Consider the following 24,246-nt stretch of genomic DNA (forward strand, 5'->3'; position numbering starts at 1 on the left):
TGAGTAAGTTTGGATACTCAATAGTCAAGTACATAATATCAGTACTACCCTTATCCCAAGCCCCTCTGCAGAAAGCGTCATTCATTACGGTGACTTAATTTGGGACACCTGCCATACTCGGCGAGGGTGAGGTAATAATGAGTAGCTCTCATGAGACAGCTGGTCAAGTCATAATGTGCTTGAACGTGAAGCTTGATAGCCTAGTGGCTAGACAAGTGTCTAGTGTCTCAGTCTACTCCATGACTACTTAGGCCCAAACCCTTAGAAACTATGGCTAATCAATCAATCAAAAGGGGGGTGTTGACACCTCTTTACACACCCTTACAACAAGCTTTCATGATGTTTAAAAAATAAAGAAAAGCTTTTGACAGATTAATTTAAAACTTTATACTTTTTGTACCCCAGACTTTCAAAGAATTGAATGCTCATAAAAAAGAACAACATCTAGGAAAGATATAATTTAATCATTTCATTTTCTTCAAAAATAATAATTGTTAGGTATCCAAATATAAAAAAGATAACAAGACATTATTCTGCCTCTACCAATTTTTTATTCTTATAGGTTTAAGGAATTTTTTTTGGAATAAAGTCTGATAAAGGCCAGTTTTTAGTTTTTCTATGCAGTAATTGTCTATCTGTCCTATCTGTCAAAGTATTTTGATTAGTGTGTATGTCAGTATATTTGAATTTTTAAAAGCGAAGCTTTTCTATAATTAGGGTTGGTCCGTCCGTCCTTCAAACTTTGCATGGGTCTTCCTGTAGTAGTAAGGTACGGTTTAGAAAGCATAGCAACTCTATAATCATTACTAGAATGTCCATACGTCCATTTTAAACATTTGATTTTTAACTTTTTTAACAACTGATTTTTATGTTATAAAATTTTCCGATTGATATGTTTTTTGGAATAAGCAAACTATTTCAATAATCAAGACCTAAAAATGTAAGTACGTCCTTAAACAATTTCCTGGATTCAACAATTTACCTACAATTTTGTTTTGACTTTTTACATTTATATTCTGATTATTTAGTCCTCACACTCTACAAGTGTTAATGCTCGTTTGTCCTACCATTTCAGAGCTTCATATTTATGGATGTTGTCATCCTTGTTAATTTAATTTTTATATTTTTTTCTTACAAGTACATAATTTTCAATTGCCTTTCAATTTAGACTTTCTTTGCCATTTTGATCAGATTTTGTTTGACTAAAGTATGAGATTATAATTTCTAGACCTTTATGATAGTTGAATTCATGATTAGTTATCTTATTTTGAATGACAGACACGCTTGGACAATTTTGTGAAATATGTGGAAAGAAGTATTTGAGCTTGAAAAACCACAATCGTAAAATTCACAGGTATGCTAACATTTTTTTAGTAGCACAGCTACTCTATCATTTCATTTGTCTGTGCATCCGTAACACTTTGGGTGAAATTAGATTTACTTAGTTTCTTATTATTATATCTTGTGCCGAATATACATACCTGTAGTATTTTAAACGATGTTGTTACTTAGATATTTCTATGGTGTTCGTACCCATTTGAGCTTAGGTTAATTATAGTTTTCATTAAACTAGGGTAGTGCGGGGTTAATGCGGTCATTGGGTCAATTCCGGTCAAACGACCAACTTTTTTAAAACCGTTTTTTAACGGTGTTCTAAACGTTTGCGAGAGATCTTCAAAAAAGCAAAGTTGTAGTTTATTGCCTATACTTTCATTTCTTACTTTAGCAAATTTTTGTCAGATCACTCCTTCTATGATTTTTTTGCCCTCAAAAAGTTGCAAAAAATTTGCAAAAAAAAAATTTCAAAATAGACCATGTTCAATCTAAAATTGTGAAAAAATGGTAAGTCCTATCGACCCCCGGGTTTTTGTAAAATAAAAGATATAGCATTCATTTATCGTTTGCAATTGGAGGCGTTGTTCTAACTTGATTTTTTCATAATTTTTTTTTCGTCTAAAAAAATTTGTCTATTCCGGTCACTTTTTTTACTTTTTATTATTACTGTATTTATAAATGTATAGTACCCTAATTTTTTTTTAGGTGATCTGGAAGCATGAACAACCCAAATGCATGACCTAAGCTTTAATCATTGCCTTGCCTGTTGTGTGATGTACATTACTAGTCATTTTACTGCTTGTATTGTGTCATGTTTTGTTGCCTAAGCTTTTCAATTTGTAAAGACATTAAAAATTTTTCAGACACATTTTTATAGTAATGGGAAGAGTATATCACCCAAAGGAACGCCTTAAATATTTGCCTGAAGATGTATCAGCTGCATTGGCTCATGTAAGAAGGGGTATGTCTATTAGAAAGACCGCTAGAAGATTTAAAATTCCATATGAAACCCTTGCATCTTTTTCGTATAAGAGGGTGTTCGCGATTATTGCGCGGTTTGGATTTTTTATGTCAAATCGGCTAGGATTAAGCTAGAAAGGTGTTTAAGGTGTCTATAGAAAGCTCTTTGCATGTCCTAACAAAAACTCCCCAGGATATGGGTTCTATCTCCAAGATTTAGAGTACATATTCAAGATTTTGTAATTTCAAAATTCCTGTTGCATAAAATGTGTTGAAATATTAGAGTTAGACCCCATATCATTTGGAGTTAATTGTCAGGCATGTAATTCTGCATCTTTAGACACCTTAACCACCCTTGTAGGTCAATCCTAGCCAATTTGAGACAAGAAAAAATGTATCAAAAACTGCTGTCAAAACTGGCAGGATTTTTAAAGTTAAAAATTTTTTGGGAAAAAATCACTTTTTTCAAGAAAATCCAAGACCTGCGAATCAGAAATTGCCTCTAATTTATGTATAAAGCTTAAAAAGACCTAATCATATAATAAAAAGTATGATTTTTTTTTAAAAGTTTGCATGAAAAAAATTGATGTTTTTTTTGCGATTTTACCGACTTTTTTATAATGGGGAAAATGTGGTCAAAAAATTGTCTGATCTGCATGCGACTAGTACTGTTAGAAAGCTAATGACCACAGCTTTCTACTCATAGTTTCAAATGTTAAAAAAAAATATTTTCAGGGGGTGTTCCACCCCCCCAAAGTCAACTGACCGAAATAGCCCCACCGGTGGGGTTATTCCGGTATAGGCCAACCGCCGCCCTTTAAACCGATTTTTGACCGACTTCTAGTTGCGAGATCTTAATGGGACCAAGACAGGCTTCTTCGTTATTGCCATATCGTTCATTTGCACTCTTAAAAACCGGAAAAAGTTTTTGGGAAGTATGTTTTTTTTAAGTTGAAGCAAAAAATTGACCGGAATTACCCCGCACTACCCTAATCTATTTATTTTTTAAGTCAAAAGGAATGTTGTTATTGTATGAAGATGTATCCGGTAGATAGGCTTTGGAGTCACATTAAGATGGTTCATGAGAAAGCTTTAATAACCTGGGTAAGTTAAATATTCAGCTTATTTATTACTAAAGGATCTCTGACAATCACAAACTTCCTTAGGGGGGGGGAAGTTTTGACACATTTGCGTAAACAGGAAGCATAGGCTTTATCTTTGGACTGAGAGGATAGGTTATTAGAGATAAAATCATCCTTATATAATGAATTTTCCCAAGTTTTAAGATTTTTTGGATAGGCCTCCAGGTTCCGGAGCTCCAGGCCTCCAGGTGGTTTCTGGACAGGTAAAAAAAATAAAAATTTCTTATTTGAAGAGTTAGAGGTGAGTTTATAAAACAAAATAAGCTTCTTGTAATATATTATTTACATATTTAAAGAAAAAAATACAATCGGCCTCCAGGTTCAGGTGCTGCAGGCCTCCAGGTGGCCTCTGGACAGGTAAAAAATTAAAATTTCTTATTTGAAGAGTTAGAGGTGAGTTTATAAAACAAAATATGCTTCTTTTAATATATTATTTACATATTTAAAGAAAAAATTACAATCGGCCTCCAGGTTCAGGTGCTGCAGGCCTTCAGGTGGCCTCTGGATAGGTAAAAATTAAAATTTCTTATTTGAAGAGTTAGAGGTGAGTTTATAAAACAAAATAAGCTTCTTTTAATATATTATTTACATATTTAAAGAAAAAATTACAATCGGCCTCCAGGTTCAGGTGCTGCAGGCCTCCAGGTGGCCTCTGGACAGGTAAAAAATTAAAATTTCTTATTTGAAGAGTTAGAGGTGAGTTTATAAAACAAAATAAGCTTCTTTTAATATATTATTTACATATTTAAAGAAAAAATTACAATCGGCCTCCAGGTTCAGGTGCTGCAGGCCTCCAGGTGGCCTCTGGACAGATAAAATTTAAAATTTCTTATTTGAAAAGTTAGAGGTGAGTTATAAAACAAGATAAGCTTCTTTTAATATATTATTTACATATTCAAAGAAAAAATTACAATCGGCCTCCAGGTTCAGGTGCTGCAGGCCTCCAGGTGGCCTCTGGACAGGTAAAATTAAAATTTCTTATTTGAAGAGTTAGAGGTGAGTTTATAAAACAAAATAAGCTTCTTTTAATATATTATTTACATATTTAAAGAAAAAAATTACAATCGGCCTCCAGGTCCAGGTGCTGGTGCAGGTCCAGGTGGCCTCTGGACAGGTAAAAATTAAAATTTCTTTTTTGAAGAGTTAGAGGTGAGTTTATAAAACAAAATAAGCTTCTTTTAATATATTATTTACATATTTAAAGAAAAAATTACAATCGGCCTCCAGGTTCAGGTGCTGCAGGCCTCCAGGTGGCCTCTGGACAGGTAAAAATTAAAATTTCTTATTTGAAGAGTTAGAGGTGAGTTTATAAAACAAAATAAGCTTCTTTTAATATATTATTTACATATTTAAAGAAAAAATTACAATCGGCCTCCAGGTTCAGGTGCTGCAGGCCTCCAGGTGGCCTCTGGACAGGTAAAAACTTAAAATTTCTTATTTGAAGAGTTAGAGGTGAGTTTATAAAACAAAATAAGCTTCTTTTAATATATTATTTACATATTTAAAGAAAAATTACAATCGACCTCCAGGTTCAGGTTCAGGTGCTGCAGGCCTCCAGGTGGCCTCTGGACAGGTAAAAATTAAAATTTCTTATTTGAAGAGTTAGAGGTGAGTTTATAAAACAAGATAAGCTTCTTTTAATATATTATTTACATATTCAAAGAAAAAATTACAATCGGCCTCCAGGTTCAGGTGCTGCAGGCCTCCAGGTGGCCTCTGGACAGGTAAAAATTAAAATTTCTTATTTGAAGAGTTAGAGGTGAGTTTATAAAACAAAATAAGCTTCTTTTAATATATTATTTACATATTTAAAGAAAAAAATTACAATTGGCCTCCAGGTCCAGGTGCTGGTGCAGGTCCTGGTGGCCTCTGGACAGGTAAAAATTAAAATTTCTTTTTTGAAGAGTTAGAGGTGAGTTTATAAAACAAAATAAGCTTCTTTTAATATATTATTTACATATTTAAAGAAAAAATTACAATCGGCCTCCAGGTTTAGGTGCTGCAGGCCTCAAGGTGGCCTTTAAACAGGTAAAAATTAAAATTATTTGAAGAGTTAGAGGTGAGTTTATAAAACAAAATAAGCTTCTATTAATATATTATTTACATATTTAAAGAAAAAATTACAATCGGCCTCCAAGTTCAGGTGCTGCAGGCCTCCAGGTGGACTCTGGACAGGTAAAAAATTAAAATTTCTTATTTGAAGAGCTAGAGGTAAGTTTATAAAACAACATAAGCGTATTTTTAGATGTTATTTACACATTTGAAGAAAAAAATAAAATCGGTCTCCAGATTCAGGTGCTGCAGGCCTCCAGGTGGCCTCTCGACAGGTAAAAAATTAAAATTTCTTATTTGAAGAACTATAGGTAAGTTTTAAACAATATATGCGTATTTTTAAATGTTATTTGCATATTAAAAGAAAAAATTACCATCAGCCTCCAGGTTCAGGTGCTGCAGGCCTCCAGGTGGCCTCTGGACAGGTAAAAATTAAAATTTCTTATTTAAAGAGCTAGAGGTAAGTTTATAAAACAATATAAGCGTATTTTTAAATGTTATTTACACATTTGAAGAAGTAATTACAATCGGCCTTCAGGTTCAGGTGCTGCAGGCCTCCAGGTGGCCTCTGGACAGGTAAAAATTCTAAATTTCTTGTTTGAAGATCTAGAGTTAAGTTTATAAAACAATATAAGCGTATTTTTAGATGTTATTTGCATATTAAAAGAAAAAATTACCATCAGCCTTTAGGTTCAGGTGCTGCAGGCCTCCAGGTGGCCTCTGGACAGGTAACAAAAATAAAAAACTATTCAGTTATAAATCTTTCTCAACCCAAAAAATTTCTTATTTTAATTTTTTACCTGTCCCGAGACCACCTGGAGGCCTTCAGTACCTGAACCTGGATGATGATGGTAATTTTTTTTCAATTATGCAAATAACATATAAAAATACGCTTATATTGTTTTATAAACTTACCTCTAGCTCTTCAAATAAGAAATTTTTATTTTTTACCTGTACAGAGGCCACCTGGAGACCTGCAGCAACTGAACCTGGAAGCCGATGGTAATTACTTCTTCAAAAGTGTAAATAACATCTAAAAATACGCTTATATTGTTTTATAAACTTACCTCTAACTCTTAAAATAAGAAATTTATACTTTTTACCTGTCCAAAGGCCACCTGGAGGCCTGCAGCACCTGAACCTGGAGGCCGATTGTAATTTTTTCTTTAAATATGTAAAAAATATATTAAAAAAAGCTTATATTGTTTTATAAATTTACCTCTAGCTCTTCAAATAAGAAATTTTAATTTTCTACCTGTCCAGAGGTAACCTGGAGGCCTGCAGCACCTGAATCTGGAGGCTGATGGTAATTTTTTCTTTTAATATGCAAATAACATTTAAAAATACGCATATAATGTTTTATAAACTTACCTCTAGCTCTTCGAATAAGAAATTTTAATTTTTTACCTGTCGAGAGGCCACCTGGAGGCCTGCAGCACCTGAACCTGGAGGCCGATTGTAATTTTTTTCTTTAAATATGTAAATAATATATTAAAAGAAGCTTATTTTGTTTTATAAACTCACCTCTAACTCTTCAAATAAGAAATTTTAATTTTTTACCTGTCCAGAGTCCACCTGGAGGCCTGCAGCACCTGAACTTGGAGGCCGATTGTAATTTTTTCTTTGAATATGTAACTAAAATATTAAAAGAAGCTTATTTTGTTTTATAAACTCACCTCTAACTCTTCAAATAAGAAATTTTAATTTTTACCTGTCCAGAGGCCACCTTGAGGCCTGCAGCACCTGGACCTGGAGGCCGATTGTAATTTTTTCTTTAAATATGTAAATAATATATTAAAAGAAGCTTATTTTGTTTTATAAACTCACCTCTAACTAATCAAATAAGAAATTTTAATTTTTACCTGTCCAGAGGCCACCTAGAGGCCTGCAGCACCTGAACCTGGAGGCCGATTGTAATTTTTCTTTGAATATGTAAATAATATATTAAAAAAAGCTTATTTTGTTTTATAAACTCACCTCTAACTCTTCAAATAAGAAATTTTAATTTTTACCTGTCCAGAGGCCACCTGGAGGCCTGCAGCACCTGAACCTGGAGGCCGATTGTAATTTTTTCTTTAAATATGTAAATAATATATTAAAAGAAGCTTATTTTGTTTTATAAACTCACCTCTAACTCTTCAAATAAGAAATTTTTATTTTTTTACCTGTCCAGAGGCCACCTGGAGGCCTGCAGCACCTGAACCTGGAGGCCGATTGTAATTTTTTCTTTAAATATGTAAATAATATATTAAAAGAAGCTTATTTTGTTTTATAAACTCACCTCTAACTCTTCAAATAAGAAATTTTTATTTTTTTACCTGTCCAGAGGCCACCTGGAGGCCTGCAGCACCTGAACCTGGAGGCCGATTGTAATTTTTTCTTTAAATATGCAAATAATATATTAAAAGAAGCTTATTTTGTTTTATAAACTCACCTCTAACTCTTCAAATAAGAAATTTTTATTTTTTTTACCTGTCCAGAAACCACCTGGAGGCCTGGAGCTCCGGAACCTGGAGGCCTATCCAAAAAATCTTAAAACTTGGGAAAATTCATTTTATAAGGATGATTTTATCTCTAATAACCTATCCTCTCAGTCCAAAGATAAAGCCTATGCTTCCTGTTTACGCAAATGTGTCAAAACTTCCCCCCCCCCCTTAAGTACAATCGAAAATACAAAAACTTTTTCAATTCTTAAGGGGACTTTGTACCTACAAATAAAAGGAAGTGATGCTAAGCACCTTCAAGCAGCGATGTTAGGCATATTTTTAGTTGTTTTCTTTGTTTCTGTTATATCCTGTTGCTTGCCTGCTGCGACCTGTGAAGCGATATCATAATCCTGTCTTTCCCTCAATGTCCTTTTGTCATTATTTGCCTGATATATCAAAGCAAGATTTTATAGTTAGGTATTTAGAGGTTTAGAAGCCAAGTAGAGTTTATAATTTGAAAAGGGGGAGGTCATTTTCTAGTAAATTCCGTAAAGGTGTGTGTTTTAAGGCCTAAAAATAGTAGTAGAACGCTAAGGGGCTCTAGATATATGTATTTCCTATTGAATAGAACAATAGGGAAAAAAAATTTTTTTTTTGATTACCGTACCTGGAAATTCTTTAAAAAATACGAAATTTCTATCAAACGCTTTGATTTGCTCAAAGTGACATAAATTAACCCTAAAAATGAACCTAACCTTAATTTTCTCAGAAACCATTTGATCAATAGAATTGATTTTTTGAACTTAAGCTTTTATGAGTATGAACATCTCATGGTTTCGAAGTCAACCCTCTACCCCCACCCCCTAGCCCTCCGGGGCTAAAAAAACCCTGGAAATGAACCTAACCCTAATTATCTCAGAAACCATTTGATCTATAGAGATGATTTCTTAAACTTAAGTTTTTATGCTTATAAACTTACTAATAGTTTTGAAGTTACCCTCCTGCCGCCAACCCCTAGCCCTCTGGGGCTCAAAAAAACCCTGGAAATGAACCTAACCTTAATTATCTCAGAAACAATTTGATCTATAGAGATGATTTCTTAAACTTAAGTTTTATGCTTATAAACTTACTAATAGTTTTGAAGTTACCCTCCTGCCGCCAACCCCTAGCCCTCTGGGGCTCAAAAAAAAACCTTGGAAATGAACCTAACCTTAATTATCTCAGAAACCATTTGATCTATAGAGATGATTTCTTAAACTTAAGTTTTTATGCTTATAAACTTACTTATAGTTTTGAAGTTACCCTGGAAATGAACCTAACCTTAATTATCTCATAAATTACTTGTTCTATAGAGATGATTTCTTAAACTTCAGCTTTTATGAGTATGAACATCTCATGGTTTCGAAGTCAACCCCCTATCCCCACCCCCTAGCCCTCCGGGGCTCAAAAAAACCCTGGAAATGAACCTAACCTTAATTTTCTCAGAAACCATTTGATCAATTGAGATGATTTCTTAAACTTAAGTTTTTATGCCTATTAACTTACTTATAGTTTTGAAGTTACCCTCCAGCTGCCAAACCCTAGCCCTCCGGGGCTCAAATTAACCCTAAAAATTAACCTAACCTTAATTTTCTCAGAAACCATTTGATCAATAGAGATGATTTCTTAAACTTAAGCTTTTATGGTTATAAACTGACTTCTAGTTTAGAATTCATCCCCCTGCCACCAACCCTAGTTCTCCGGGGCTCAAAAAAACCCTAATAATGTACCTAACCTTAATTTTTTAAGAAACCATTTGATCAATAGAGTTAATTTTCAAACTTAAGTTTTTATGCTTATTAACTTACTTATAGTTTCAAAGTTACCCTTCTATGGCCAACCCCTAGCCCTCTGGGGCTCAAATTAACCCTTAAAATGAACCTAACCTTAATTTTCTCAGAATCCACTTGATCAATAGAGATGATTTCTTAAACTTAAGCTAGGGGTTGGCGGCAGTAGGGTGACTTCTAAACTTAACGTTACTTTTAAGTTTAAACTAGAAGTTAGTTTATAAGCATAAAAGCTTAAGTTTAAGAAATCATCTCTATTGATCAAATGGATTCTGAGAAAATTAAGGTTAGGTTCATTTTAAGGGTTAATTTGAGCCCCAGAGGGCTAGGGGTTGGCCATAGAAGGGTAACTTCGAAACTTTAAGTAAGTTAATAAGTATAAAAACTTAAGTTTAAAAATTAACTCTATTGATCAAATGGTTTCTGAGAAAATTAAGGTTAGGTACATTTTTAGGGTTTTTTTGGGCCCCAGAGGGCTAGGGGTTGGTGGCAGGGGGATGAATTCTAAACAAGAAGTCAGTTTATAACCATAAAAGCTTAAATTTAAGAAATCAAATCAAATGGTTTCTGAGAAAATTAAGGTTAGGTTAATTTTTAGGGTTAATTTGAGCCCCGGAGGGCTAGGGTTTTGCAACAGGAGGGTAACTTCAAAAATATAAGTAAGTTAATAGGCTTAAAAATTAAGTTTAAGAAATCATCTCAATTGATCAAATGGTTTCTGAGAAAATTAGGATTAGGTTCATTTCCAGGTTTTTTTTGAGCCCCGGAGGGCTAGGGGGTGGGGATAGGGGGTTGACTTCGAAACCATGAGATGTTCATACTCATAAAAGCTTAAGTTCAAGAAATCAACTCTATTAATGAAATGGTTTCTGAGAAAATTAAGGTTAGGTTAATTTTTAGGGTTAATTTGAGCCCCGGAGGGCTAGGGTTTGGCAACAGGAGGGTAACTTCAAAACTATAAGTAAGTTAATAGGCATAAAAACTAAAGTTTAAGAAATCATCTCAATTGATCAAATGGTTTCTGAGAAAATTAAGGTTAGGTTCATTTTCAGGTTTTTTTTGAGCCCCGGAGGGCTAGGGGGTGGGGATAGGGGGTTGACTTCGAAACCATGAGATGTTCATACTCATAAAAGCTTAAGTTCAAGAAATCAACTCTATTAATCAAATGGTTTCTGAGAAAATTAAGGTTAGGTTCATTTTTAGGGTTAATTTATGTCACCTTGAGCAAATCAAAGCGTTTGATAGAAATTTCGTATTTTTTAAAGAATTTCCAGGTACGGTAATCAAAAAAAAAATTTCCCTATTGTTCTATTCAATAGGGAATACAAATATATAGAGCACCTTATCGTTCTACTTCTATTTTTAGGCCTTATAACACACACCTTTACGGAATTTACTAGAAAATGACCTCCCCCTTTGTAAATGACAAAAATTGTGCGTTGATGAAGAAGCTTCTCTTTGCCTTGTGAAATTTATTTGACAATGAAATCTTATGCTTGCCAATAGCCTATTAAAACGAATTCTGCATTGGATCCACTGCTAAAGAAGAGAGGTAGGGCGGGTTGGGGGTGATTTCTTTGATTTCTTCTTTGATTTTTTCACGTTTACACCTCCTTGGAAAATAACTTGAGGGGGTTGGGGGTGAATGAAATATTTTGTGCAGAATATTCACCCCTGAATGAATACTGAATAGGTATTACATAATTCAAACACAATTATTGTTTCAGTGTCATATCTGTAACAAACAATTCAGCCATGATAGAAATGTTACGAGACACTTGAGAGATGTTCATAAACTGGATATCACCAATGAGGAGGTGGCGAAGAAAATCAAAAATGGAGAAATTAAATCCAAGAAAAATGAAGTGAAACAACAACAACCTGATAATCAATGATACGCTTAAAAATTATAAAAATATTTCATTGTGATATTATATCAAATAAGTAGCTTGTCTCCTCTATAACTAGGGTTTGTGCGTCAAAATTTATAGTTACGCTGTAGAAAAGTTTTACCAAAGTAATATAAAAAGACTTATGTTGAACCATTGAGGGAGTTATAGAAAGAAGGAAGAAAAAAAGAGAAAGGAAGAGGATATATTAGGTCAAGCTCTAGAAGATACATCCTTATAATAAAGTAAAAGGATGTTTGTCTGTGTGTCTGTTTGTACCGAAGAATATCTTTAACCGCTGAACCGATCGGGTTCTCTTTAAACTGTTTTTAACCTATTTTTTTATCATATATCAAAAATATACTATGACACCATTAGAATCAGACTGCAGAGCCCAAATTTGAATTAAGTCCCCAATAAACTTTTTTTGGGGGATTTAAAAATCAATTTTATATGTTGCTGTGATCATTTTGATGGAAGCAAAAGCATTTTTTAGTTTAGGGTTAAATTGTTTCTTACAGAACAATTTGATGTGATTCAGATTATATCAATACAATAATAAAAACTCTACTCTGTTCGATGCAAATAATTTTTTTCTAAAACAATAATTTATATAGAAGAAATTTAACATTAAAATAAAACATATTATTCTGAAGTCTGAACCAATTAAAAGTCTTGTTTCATTTCAGTTTTTTACAATTCAAAAAAGAGTGTTTTCACAAAGTGACTTATTTCCAATGTAGTTAAATAATTTTTATTTTATTAAAATGAAAAGAATGAAAACTATACACATAAAAGATACATGCTTTTTAAAAATATTTAAAAAAATAAGTTTGAATAATTTATATTTTATCATATTTGTATATGTGACAAAAAAAAATTTGTTGTATTGCGTAAACGTTTGTTGTCATCTTTCACTATTTAACCCTTTACAGCCAATTTTTTGTGTTTTAAATAAGTGATGGAAAACAAGCACGATAAAGTTAATTCATTGATATATTGTAAAGAATTAAGTTTTTAATGAATTAATTTAGATGAAATCAAAAGGCCTAATTTTACTCTATACCAGAATACTATATATATGAAGCAAAACAATCTAAAAGCTACGAATTTTACCCAAATAAAAAAAGACCTTTTGCTCTGATCAAAAAAGACCACAGCAACAGTAAAATTAATTTTTAAATCCCCTCAAAAAAGTTTATTGGGGACTTAATTCAAATTTAGGCTTTGCAGTTTAATTCTACTGGTGTCATAGTATATTTTTGATATATGTTTTAAAAATAGGTTAAAAACAGTTTAACTGGGTAGCTTCTCATAGGTCCCGGGAAGGTTTATAACTATTTTGGGGGAGGGTACCACTTCCCTCCCAAGAGAAATCGCCAATAGAAAAAAAAATTCCTCCCCCCCCAATTTTTTATAAATTTAATTAACTTAAAAATGGGGGGGGGGGCATAGTTTCCCAAGAGACCTCTAGGGGCGTATCCGTTAGTAGAAAATAAAGAGAAAAATAAAAAGATAAAAGTACACAAGGCTGTACAGGGACAAGGGATACTCTCTGCAACAGTATTTGACTTGTTATATACCAGTTAATATACATTTTCTTTGATATATATAAAGATAGAGACTATAAATGCTTTGCTAGCTCTATTCATAATTCTCATAAATTGAACTGATTTATATTTGAATTGATTTCATTTTGAACTGTCGTCCAATTATATTTTGTACATATATTTGTTTGTTTACTTACTAGTTTACTAGATTTGATAAACTTTATATATTTGTTGTAATGTTCAATATATTTGATTTCAAATACAAATTTAACCCTCTACAGCGTGTGTTTAAAAAGGGTAAATTCATTGATATATCCTATGATATTAAGTTTCATTGAATTTAAAAATTTATTCTTTACTAGGGTACTAAACTAATGAAGCTTAACACTAAAAGATTTTAAATTTACCAAAATATGAAAATCATATTATTAAAAACATAAAGGACTTAATTTGCCCAAGAAATATATTTTTTTTTTAAATTTTATTCTTTCTTTTAACTTCTCTCCTTTTCTGTCCAAACACCATAGGTATTCGGTTGAGTAACATAAATCAAACCAACTTTTTGATATATGTCCTTTGTCTTGAAGTCCTAACTGCGCATGGTAACAAGTTGCGTCTGATTTGGGCCAAGGCATTCCCCTGTCGCGCAAATGACAAAGTTGTTGTAGGAACCATTTTTATGTCTTCTGTTATGGTGTTTTCCAAAAATCGAACATATCACCTCCCCGACGACGAGCGGAATAAAGGGAGAAAATGTAAGAGGATATTAAGTCCAAGCTATAGAATTTGCTATAAATATTATATCTTTTAACTAACAAACTAACCGCATTATATACAAGAGAATATATTTAGAGGCTCAGTAAAAAAATATTTACAATACAGGTTTAATAGTTAATACAATAGGTAAAACTTCTATTAGATAATATAAATTAAAATTATTTTAATCTTTAGGTACGCATTACAATTTCTATACATTATTAAATCCTTAAATTCTAATTATATATTGTTTTAGTCATAAGAAAGTAAAAAGTTTACAAATAATTTTAAATAACATATGAATAAGAAAGATTTGCTAGCTGTGTGTCAATTTAATATTTTCAAATTAAAACAAGAAGTTTAAAGGGAACTATCCATGAACAAGAGTGGAATAGTCATTAGCACCGTTATCGACGCTTTGCTACAGTTAAAATGCATAAAATACAGTTTACAGTTGAAAATCTATCTACTGTAATTAACTTATAATTGAACCAAAAGAATAATTGGTTCTCACTTCAAGTTACTATTCACTTAACTTCATTCATGGATGGTTCCCTTTATTGGAAAATCAGCAATAATACGTGAATGCAAAGGTAAGAATATTAGACCAGCTTGTAGGACATGTAGGATTTGGGGTGCTCGAGAAGATCCTTAACAAAAACAAATAAAATTAATGATACATAAAAGTATTTTTATAATAACTTCTGTTAACTAAATAGATTAGAATCTATTGAAGCATCGAATAATTATCAATTCTTGTTTGACTAAATGCAGGATTAATGTGAATATTAGTACAAATCAGCAAAAAATACTAGTAAATATAATTTCTAGTGTAATAACTTTAGTGTATTCCATGGAATTATCCCTTTTAATATTTGGCTAGGTATTTAATCAAGACTTTTCCAAAATACTTTAATCACCAATTATAAAATCTACTTCAAGTTGGAAAAGTATTGTGTTTAATTGAACATCTAGAGTATTAGATCTATTGAAGTTCTTGAAGTTGACCTTACCTATCAACTACCACATACTGACTAGAGTGGCCTCCTTGACATTTTGTCAATAATAACAAAGGGGAGCAAATCTCTTCTTTTCTTTTCTAACACCCGGGGTATTAAGTTAAGAAACTCCCAACAAACTACCAAGTCTTTGTTTGCACGACCCGTGTCTTGAAGTTCTAACAAGCATTGGTAAAGATTTGGGCAAAGAGACTTCCTCTAATGAGTTTATTAATGTAACACATCTGACATAGCAACAATAGAAACAATTTTTAATGTCGCAAGTTATGAGGCGAGATACGAACCTAACACCTCTCTTACGACTAGCGGATGTGCTACGTGTTAAGTCACTTTCGCTTGTTAATAAAGTTCACCTTGTATAGAGCTCTGAATAATCTGACCGCCATGTTACTGTTTCCTCCGCTAATTTCCTCATCATTGCATAAGTTTACATATCACCATGAATACAGGCAAAGGATAATGAATAATAAGATACCTAGGTAACCATTTCCACATAGTTATTTTTAAATAAATTTCTTTTGGGCACTTTATTTATTTATTTCTTTCCTGTTAATTTGATTTGAAACAAAAGTTCCATATTTTTTTTCAATCTTTTTATATATATAATCCTGCTTTTACTTTACTGATTTTGAAATTTGCTAAAGGGTGGGGGGTTAATGCAACCATTTTGTAATCAATGTATAAATGGCACTTAGAATTCGAATTTTATCTGAAATTTTGCATGAGTAATCCTTGGTAGTTCTCTTTTCCCTAAATCGAACAAAAAGTTGAAAAAGTACCGGCTAACGGCTCATCCGTTTAACCGTTTTTTGGCTATTTTTAGGGCAAATCTGTCGTAAATTACGTAGGAATCAACTTTTTGAAACATATTTTTGCTTTAAATTATGTAAAATGATACAAAAAAAAACATTTTTTAGGTATCTAATACCAGCAACTACAGGCTAGAACCGTTTGAAAACGCATTAGAGCGGAAAAGAGCATTATGTGGAGAAAGGTTTCGTGATGGATTTACCTTGAAAATTTAAAAATGGCTAAACAGCTGAGCCGTTAGCCGCTACTTTCCAACTTTTTGTTCGATTTAGAGAAAATAGACCCACCAAGGTTTACTCATGCAAAATTTCAGATTAAAATTCGAATTCTAAGTGCCATTTACACATTGATTACGAGATGGTTGTATTACCCCCCCCCCCCCCTTATTTTCAACCTATATTTATTTTTGTTAATATTATTAAAATAAAAAAATAAACTATTCTCATAGAAGGCTTTAAAAAAGTAAATCCCTTTTAAGAACTCCTAGCTAATCAATGAGTTAACTAAAGTAAGGTAAAGTAAGTGATGAGATTTGCCTGGCTGGTTGCTCCAGTCGAGATCCAATAAAAGCTGATGGGCTTATTCTAAAACAAGGATGACAACATCATTTAAAGTAAAGCTCTGAAATAATAATGAAGAACAAACGAACAATAACTCTTGTAGTGTCAGAACTTCATAATTAGAACATTAATTTGTAAGTCTTTGACAAAATGAAAAATTAAACAGGATGTAATTTAGAGACACTTTGCTCATAATATTAGACCTAGTTGTTCCAGGAATCATCATTCCCGAATTCCGATAATTAGGATAATTATATAATACAAATTGTTGTTGTCAAAAAAGTCAGCTAGCTTAAATAAATTTATGGACTTTCTGGCAATTTTCCTATATCGAACCCAACTTTTAATGTAGTAGTAGATTTATTTTCCAATATAAAAAAAGACAATTAAATAATATACGATAAAATAAGCATAAGTGTATTTATAATTATAGAATTTCATATTTGTGTTACATTGGCAGCTAAGATGTCGCGTGAGCGGTGTTGTCTCTAGCTGTTGAAAAAAAGGCAACTTCTATGGTTTCTGAAGCAAGAAAAATGTACATATGTACATTTATATCAGGTCCCGTTTTCCCGCGTGCAGCTTTGTAGTTCTCCCCTTTATACACTTGAATTGTGTATTTTAAAAAAGAAAAAAGTTTAGTACTGAAAACCTTTCAGTTGAAAGAAAAACAATGAAAAATGAAGAAAAAAATAAAAAAACATTAAATTTTTAAAGGTTTAGATGGCATACAGGGCAGAGTAGTCTTGAACATTCAATATTAATAGAATCAATTAGATGTGCTTTAAGTTTATTTTTAAATTTAATTTTACTGGCTAAATTTTTGATAATTTGGCAATCAAAATCATTCCAAATTGTAGGAAAATTAAAGTATGGCAATCTTTTTAAAAGCCTAATTCTAAATCTAGGAATTCTAAAATCAAGATTGTTTCTTAATTGATAATTATCATTAAATTCTTCATTAGTTTTCCAAGTGTTCAAAAAAGATCTTGGTAAATTATTCATTTTGTAATTATGCATAAATTGTAATTGAAAATATTTGACAAGCAAATCAAATGGTAAAATATTTAGTCTTTTAAACAATGGAGAAGTGTGAGCATTATACTTAGAGTTCATGATACATCTAATGGCCATCTTTTGCTTAGTTATAATTGGTTTTAAGTTGGCAGAGGCAGCAGTAGAATAAATGAGAATTCCATATACAAGATGGCTATGAAAAAGTGAGTGATATAAAGAAATCATTGATGTTTTATCAAGTATATTTTTTGATCTTCTAAGAATAGATAATGCTTTTGAGAGCTTTAGACTCAATTGTTCAATGTGATATTTAAAATTTAAATTAGGATCAAAGTAAATACCAAGAAATTTAATGGCAGGAATATCACTAGAAATATTAACATAATCAAGTTTTTTTACTAGAGCATCATTGTAATTTGAACAATTAGGATCATTTTCATCTATAACTAGGTTGATATCGTCCCAGGGTATATTTTGTCCTTGGGTGTGAAAAATAGTAAATTTAGTTTTAACTGGATGTAAAGACATTCCATTAGCCCGAAACCATTGAGAAATTTTTCGAAGTTCAATATTTACAAAATTGACTAGATCATTAAGATTTTTTCCTGAAGCTAGGATAGTTGTGTCATCACAGAATAATAACATAGATAGTAAAGTTGATCTTAGAAGATCATTAAAGAAGATCAAGAATAGTATAGGGCCTAAAAATACTTCCTTGCGGTACACCACTATCAACTATGAGTAAGGAAGATTTGTCTTGGCCTATTTGAACAAATTGTTGACGTTCAGTCAAGTAGTTTTTGAACCATGTTAAAATGTTTCCATTAATACCAATTTTGCTTAATTTATTTAATAACAATCTTATTGGAACCATGTCAAATGCTTTGGTTAAATCACAAAATATTCCAATGGTAAACTCCTTATTATTAATAGCCTCAGTGATTTTATTAAGTAAATGAATCATGGGATGGATTGTTGAGTGTTTTTTTTAAAATCCAAATTGGTTTTTGTCTATTATGTTATTAGACAATAAAAAACTACTGAGATGATTACATACAATTTTTTCTAGTAATTTACCAAAGAGAGAAATTAAAGAGATAGGCCTATAATTATTTGTTTCATCTAGAGAGCCACAATGTAATCATCATGCAAAGTTTAAAGTCGATAGGACAATTCTATCACGCACAAATTAATGAAAAAAGCTATCCATTACGGACGGACCATAATTATAGAATCGCCTCGATTTTAAAAAGATGCTTACACTGTTGATCTAGTTCCCCTCTCAGTAAATCCGGATGCAATCCCCCTAAAAGACAAATAAGAATTATTTTAATTACTTCATGATTAGGTACTTTTCTTAAATTTTTGGGGGGGGATATAATCCCTGGCTATAATTGGTTACCACTTTATATTCAAAGAGATAGAGAGAAAAAAACTTGATAGGACTTTATTCCAGTCATACAATAGACTAAAAACAACCTAAGAAGATGCAAAGATCCCAAAAAATGAAATAAAATACTACATCGGTTCAACAATAAAGTTTACAGGTAAATAAAATAAAATTTCTACAATCTTTGATGTGGAAAAAAGTCTAAGTATTTTTTATTAAACTAAATACTTCTTTTGCGTCTTAATTCTATTTGACTGATCTAAAGAGATAAAACTAGAGTATCCAGTGTAATTATCTGATAATACCTGTAAGGAAGGTAAGGTGACCTCCTTCCCCTCAACAATGGATGTTCCATAATCTAAATAATTATCATCTATAATACAAAGGAGAACGATGTCTGCCCAATCGTCCATTTGTCTGTCTGTAGCTTAAGATTTCGGTAACCGCAGAACCGATTGTGGTATACTCTTCAGGGGATAAAGACACTAGTACTGAGGTTGCCGCTAGGGGCTAGATACGAACCGATGCCACTAGTTTTTATTACAAATTGAAGATCGACTGAACGTATTTTTTGATTAAACAGATTTCAGCAGCCGCATATTTTAAGAAAAGACCATTGTAGCTGTTTTTTGTATGTTATGTTAGGTTATATAATTGGAAATCCGGAGGGGTAAACATAAGAGGGAAATTATCCCCTACCCCTATTTTTTTTTATTTATTTGGAAAGTAGATTTGTCACATACCTCGTTTTATTCAAGTCCAAAAAATTAAATGACTAACATTTGTAGTTACAGAGTAGCTGCGCTACTAATAAAAATGCTTACTCTAACAATCATATTTTCATCGTCAGTCAATGGTCTACCAAGCAGCCGACTAAATATAAAGATTATGTTAGAACAAGGATGACATCTTCAAAAAGCAACAAAGCCTTGTTTTAAAATATTGAAGAAAACTAAAAAAAACTTTAATCTTCCTGATTCAGTTAATTGGATACTCAATTTTCATCTTTGTTGGTTAATAAACTAAAGGCTATACTCAAAAAACGCCCATCTCAGAAAACGCCCATGAAATAGCATTGTTCAAACTTTTCAACCATCAGAAGGAATAATTTTGTCTATTCATTAGAGTTGTACAATGTCTTATTTCTGAAGACCTCTGAGAAGTCCTAACATTGTCATATTTGTAGATGTTCAAGCAACAGCGATTATGCGCCTGACATAGCATATTAGATTCTCAGAGTTGCACCTGTTAACGTCCACATACATTCCTACTCTAACCATTAGAGTCACGGAGCAGTAGTAATTATATTTTTAGCATGACACAGACTAGAACCATAACATTTTTCGCGAATGCTGCGGGTTTTTTTCACTAACCTAAGTCCAGATGCTTGTATGGTTTGTCGGGTTCTATCTCCTTGATCAGGTAGTCCTACAATTGTAAATTTAGTCTTGTAGTGTAGCTAAATAAGTTCCAAAAAATCTAAAATTTAAAACAAATTAGGAATTGAAAGGATAAGACAATGGACGATAAATTGATGCACATCCTCTAATATTAATTATCACTTCTATAGATTAAATAATTGGTTAAATAGCTTGGACACTGTTAGTGTGAACAAAACAATCGTGATTGTTTACACCAAAAATAAAAAAACAAGGATGACAACATCTATAAAAGCGAAGCTCTGAAACGGTAGGACAAACGGACATTAACACTTGTGTAATGTCAGAACTGAATAATCAGAATGCGAATGTATAAGAGTCAAAGCAAAATTGTAAGTAAATTTGTTGAAAAACTGCTTGATAAGGATAATGATTATGGACATACTTACATTTTTAGGACTTGATTAGAGAGTTGCTTCGCTTATAATATTGTACTTTGTTGTCCCAGGAATCAGTATACCAAAAATCAGACCAATCAAATAATTAGGTCACATACAAATTTGTTGTTAAAAATGTAAAAAAAATCAACATGTTTAAAATGGACGTACGGACATTCTGGTAATGATTATAGAGTTGCTACGATTTTTAACTCGTACTTAACTATTACAGGAATCACCATGCAAAATTTGAAATCGATAGGACAATTCTAACATGCCTAAATTAACGAAAAAAACTATTTAAAAAAGTAAAAAAATCAACATGTTTAAAATGGACGTACGGACATTTTGGTAATGATTATAGAGTTGCTACGCTTTCTAAATCGTACCTAACTACTAAAGGAATCACCATGCAAAATTTGAAATCGATAGGACAATTCTAACATGTCTAAATTAACGAAAAAAGCTATCCGTTACGGACGGACGTACGGACGGACCAACCCTAATTATAGAAAAGCTTCGCTTTTAAAAACGTTCGACACCAGAATAATTTAAATTCCAATGTCCAATCCCTTCCTGAAAAAAATGTGTTTATACCTTCTCCATTATTAACCTGTACCCCTATGCCTCTTCCATTTGCCTGTAAAACATTATTTCTTTTGTATCATTTATCCGTAGATTTATAAACATAAAAGTTATGTTTTTTCATCACGGTTCAACAACGTTATTTATTGGTCCTAGGACAAATGCAGGAGTGACACTTAACCTATTCTAAATCATGTTATAAGATTTTTAAGTTTATTTGTATATTCTTAACCTAACCTTTATAGAAATACTTAATTAACTTAATATTTTGGACACTCCTGCGTTTGTCCACTCAGACATTTGTCACCCTTGCGTTTTCCTGGAATCTATTATTCTAGTAAAATGATAACAACCTGATTTGAGTTTGTAAAAGAACAGTCAAATATTATACACTAGCGGCTACGCCCCTAGAGGCCTTTAGTGGCATTTAAATGTTTTTTTTATATTTTAAATATCTAATTTGAGAAATAATTTGTGTATGTTACAATCAGCTGTTTTTATGTCTCTACGCAGCGCCACTACGCTAGCGACACTATGGGCGGGAATATTTCAAATTTTTTCGATTTTATTGTGATTTCTCTTGGGAGGGCGGTGGTAACCTCCCCCAAAATAGTTATAAACCTTTCTGGGACCTAAGAGAAGCTACCCTGTTAACAAGAACCCGATCAGTTCAGCGGTTAGCGAGATCCTTCGGTACAGACACACAGACAGACAGACAAACATCCTGTTACTTTAGTATAAGGATAATGTTTAGAAACTGTTTTCTCGTATTCATTTGAATCCGGTGGATAGAAACCGGTTCTCATCCATACGAAAAAACTATGTCTAGCATCGTATTATATCCAGTTTTCTACGAATATATAAATGTGCAATCATAAGATTAAAACCAGTTTTTTAGCCCGTGCCTTCGGCATCTCGGGGCTAAAAAAACTGGTTTTAATCTTATAATTGTATATTCTATATCCGCGGAAAGCTGTTTATAATACGATGCGAGAAATAACTATTAGTAAACATTAGCAAAGTGTGAAACAAATATACGTCTTTCATTACATTATGAACGAACTTTGTGAAATTAAAGAATAGCTACACTTCCAAAAATTTATCAAATTTCCTACCTGTAAAATTTGAAGGCTAAGAAAAAATACAACTAAAAACTAAACAAATACAATTAGTAAAATATTTGTATAATGATTTTAAAAAACAGCTGTAGATTTAATTTCTACAGCTGTTTGTCAGACGCATGACCATGACCAAATCAATATAAATAAAAAGATGCATTTGCCAACTCAGTAGAGTACACTGGTACTTAAGAATAAATTCAAAGGGTTGGTTGTCTGTTGTGCATGCACATAAGTAACTAACTTGAAGAAGATTGCACAAATAACCAAGATTCAATTTATCCGCTACCATTTTTTTAAAAAACTATGGAACCGCTGCTTGGTCTAACTAAAGCCGCAAAATTCGTGGTCTAGCTGCAACTAAGCCAAACTTGTTAGCTATCCGCGGCTAATCAACAATTTTTGACAATACCAGCGGCTGTACCTCTAGCATTTAGAGGCTTTATTATAAAATAAAATATTCTAAAATGATCCCGTAATCTATGTGAAGCTTCTCTAAAGAGGACACTCAACAGTTCAGTAGTTTTTGTAATCATAAGTTACAGACAAAAAAAAGGACCTCACAACTTTATATTATAGGTTAAAGATTTTTGAAAATTTATAGCTTGAACTGTTCTTTTTTAACCTATGCAATCAATTTTCAGCCGCAAATAAAGACATATAAAAAAATTTTACCTCCGGTTTTCCCATCGAATGCTACTGAAATGAAAAGATATTGGGAAAATTATCTCTTTTATAACAATTAGTTAGGACATAGTTGATTAGGGGAGATATATTCTACAATTATCTGCATACTCTCTCTCTCTTTCTTTTATTAAATGCTCTATAACTCACTTTGTCCATTAGTCCATCTCATATATTTGGTGCTTTGCTAAGGTGAAATTCTATTATATAAAGTAGCAAGGCTTTTTTTTTGAAGATTTCTGTAACTAATGAAACAATGGGGTATTCCTGTCCAGTTTTTTGTTTAGGAATGAATATTTCTTACCTGACATTTATTCACGAGGGTAAGAAATATTCATTCCTAAACAAAAAACTGGACAGGAATATCATTCTCATTTAAACAAAAACTCATTTTTATGCTAGTAAAATGTGGTTTAATTTTGGTTTTTAAATTTTATTTATTTCCCTGGTATAATTTTTCTTTCTTTTAGAAATTAATAAAAATTATAAAATCTTCCAAAAAAAATTAAAAAACTTCTAAAATCATACCAGGGATATAAATGAGATACCAGGGAAATAAATGAATATTTACATCCACTATTTAAGGGGTTGTTTAAATGGGAATGGGGTATTCCTGTCCAGTTTTTTGTTTAGGAATGAATATTTCTTACCCGAGGGAATAAATGATGGACCGATAGGTCATCATTTATTCACGAGGGTAAGAAATATTCATTCCTAAACAAAAAACTGGACAGGAATATCATTCTCATTTAAACAAAAACTCATTTTTATGCTAAATTATAGATATTGAAAATAAGTGTTCTTTTCAAAAAAATATTATAAATATGAAAAAAGGAGATTATTTTCTTTCTTTTAGTAATTAATAAAAATTATAAAATCTTCCAAAAAAAATTAAAAATCTTCTAAAATCATACCAGGGATATAAATGAGATACCAGGGAATTAAATGAATATTTACATCCACTATTTAAGGGGTTGTTTATATGGGAATGGAGTTTTCTCTTTTAAAAAAGCCTAACATAGATCTCAAAATGATTTTAGCTGTCTTATTTTAAAATTAGGCCTTGGGATGGTTTTAGGCTATTTATCTTTAAATTAAAATTATAAGATGGCTTTGGGCTATTTATCTGCACTTTTCCAGCCTTAGTATATATATAGCCCCTAAATGCTAGAGGTGCAACCGCTAGTTAAGAATAAAAAAAAACATTAAAAATTTGAACGAAGCAAAATCGGATGAACAGAAATTTCCTAATTATAAAATAGTTGCGCCAATAAAAAAATGTTGTAATTATTATTTTGTAAACTATGT

The 24,246-nt window shown here is 31.9% G+C and overlaps 2 protein-coding genes across 5 annotated transcripts in view; one reads left to right on the top strand and one right to left on the bottom strand.

Moving 5' to 3' along the window:
• The window catches only part of LOC145319024 (uncharacterized), a 32,220-nt gene extending 18,563 nt beyond the window's left edge, over positions 1 to 13,657 (top strand). For 2 of the 4 annotated variants that reach the window (XM_080160844.1, XM_080160841.1), the window contains exons 15-18: positions 403 to 446; positions 1,277 to 1,354; positions 3,306 to 3,399; positions 11,472 to 11,794. In XM_080160844.1, coding sequence (XP_080016970.1) covers positions 403 to 446; positions 1,277 to 1,354; positions 3,306 to 3,399; positions 11,472 to 11,639 — 384 coding nt within the window. In that variant the 3' untranslated portion in view covers positions 11,640 to 11,794. Of the gene's footprint in view, positions 1 to 402; positions 447 to 1,276; positions 1,355 to 3,305; positions 3,400 to 11,471; positions 11,795 to 13,107; positions 13,250 to 13,275 lie in introns of those variants that run through there. The other 2 variants (XM_080160843.1, XM_080160842.1) reach the window with 2 other exon arrangements.
• Positions 13,658 to 14,011: 354 nt separating this feature from the next.
• LOC145319037 (uncharacterized) lies at positions 14,012 to 22,992 on the bottom strand. Its single transcript, XM_080160860.1, has 10 exons — positions 22,930 to 22,992; positions 22,252 to 22,290; positions 21,149 to 21,191; positions 20,109 to 20,163; positions 19,560 to 19,608; positions 19,041 to 19,093; positions 18,607 to 18,651; positions 16,305 to 16,352; positions 15,312 to 15,360; positions 14,012 to 14,589 (listed from the first exon to the last, which is right to left on the bottom strand). The coding sequence occupies exons 1-10, from the start codon at positions 22,942 to 22,944 to the stop codon at positions 14,542 to 14,544; spliced, it is 444 nt and encodes a 147-aa protein (XP_080016986.1). The 5' UTR covers positions 22,945 to 22,992; the 3' UTR covers positions 14,012 to 14,541.
• Between the last annotated feature and the right edge of the window lie 1,254 nt (positions 22,993 to 24,246).

The sequence above is a fragment of the Acartia tonsa genome, chromosome 5 (genome assembly GCF_053477335.1).
Source record: "Acartia tonsa isolate MP-2025a chromosome 5, ASM5347733v1, whole genome shotgun sequence".
Taxonomy (NCBI): domain Eukaryota; kingdom Metazoa; phylum Arthropoda; class Copepoda; order Calanoida; family Acartiidae; genus Acartia; species Acartia tonsa.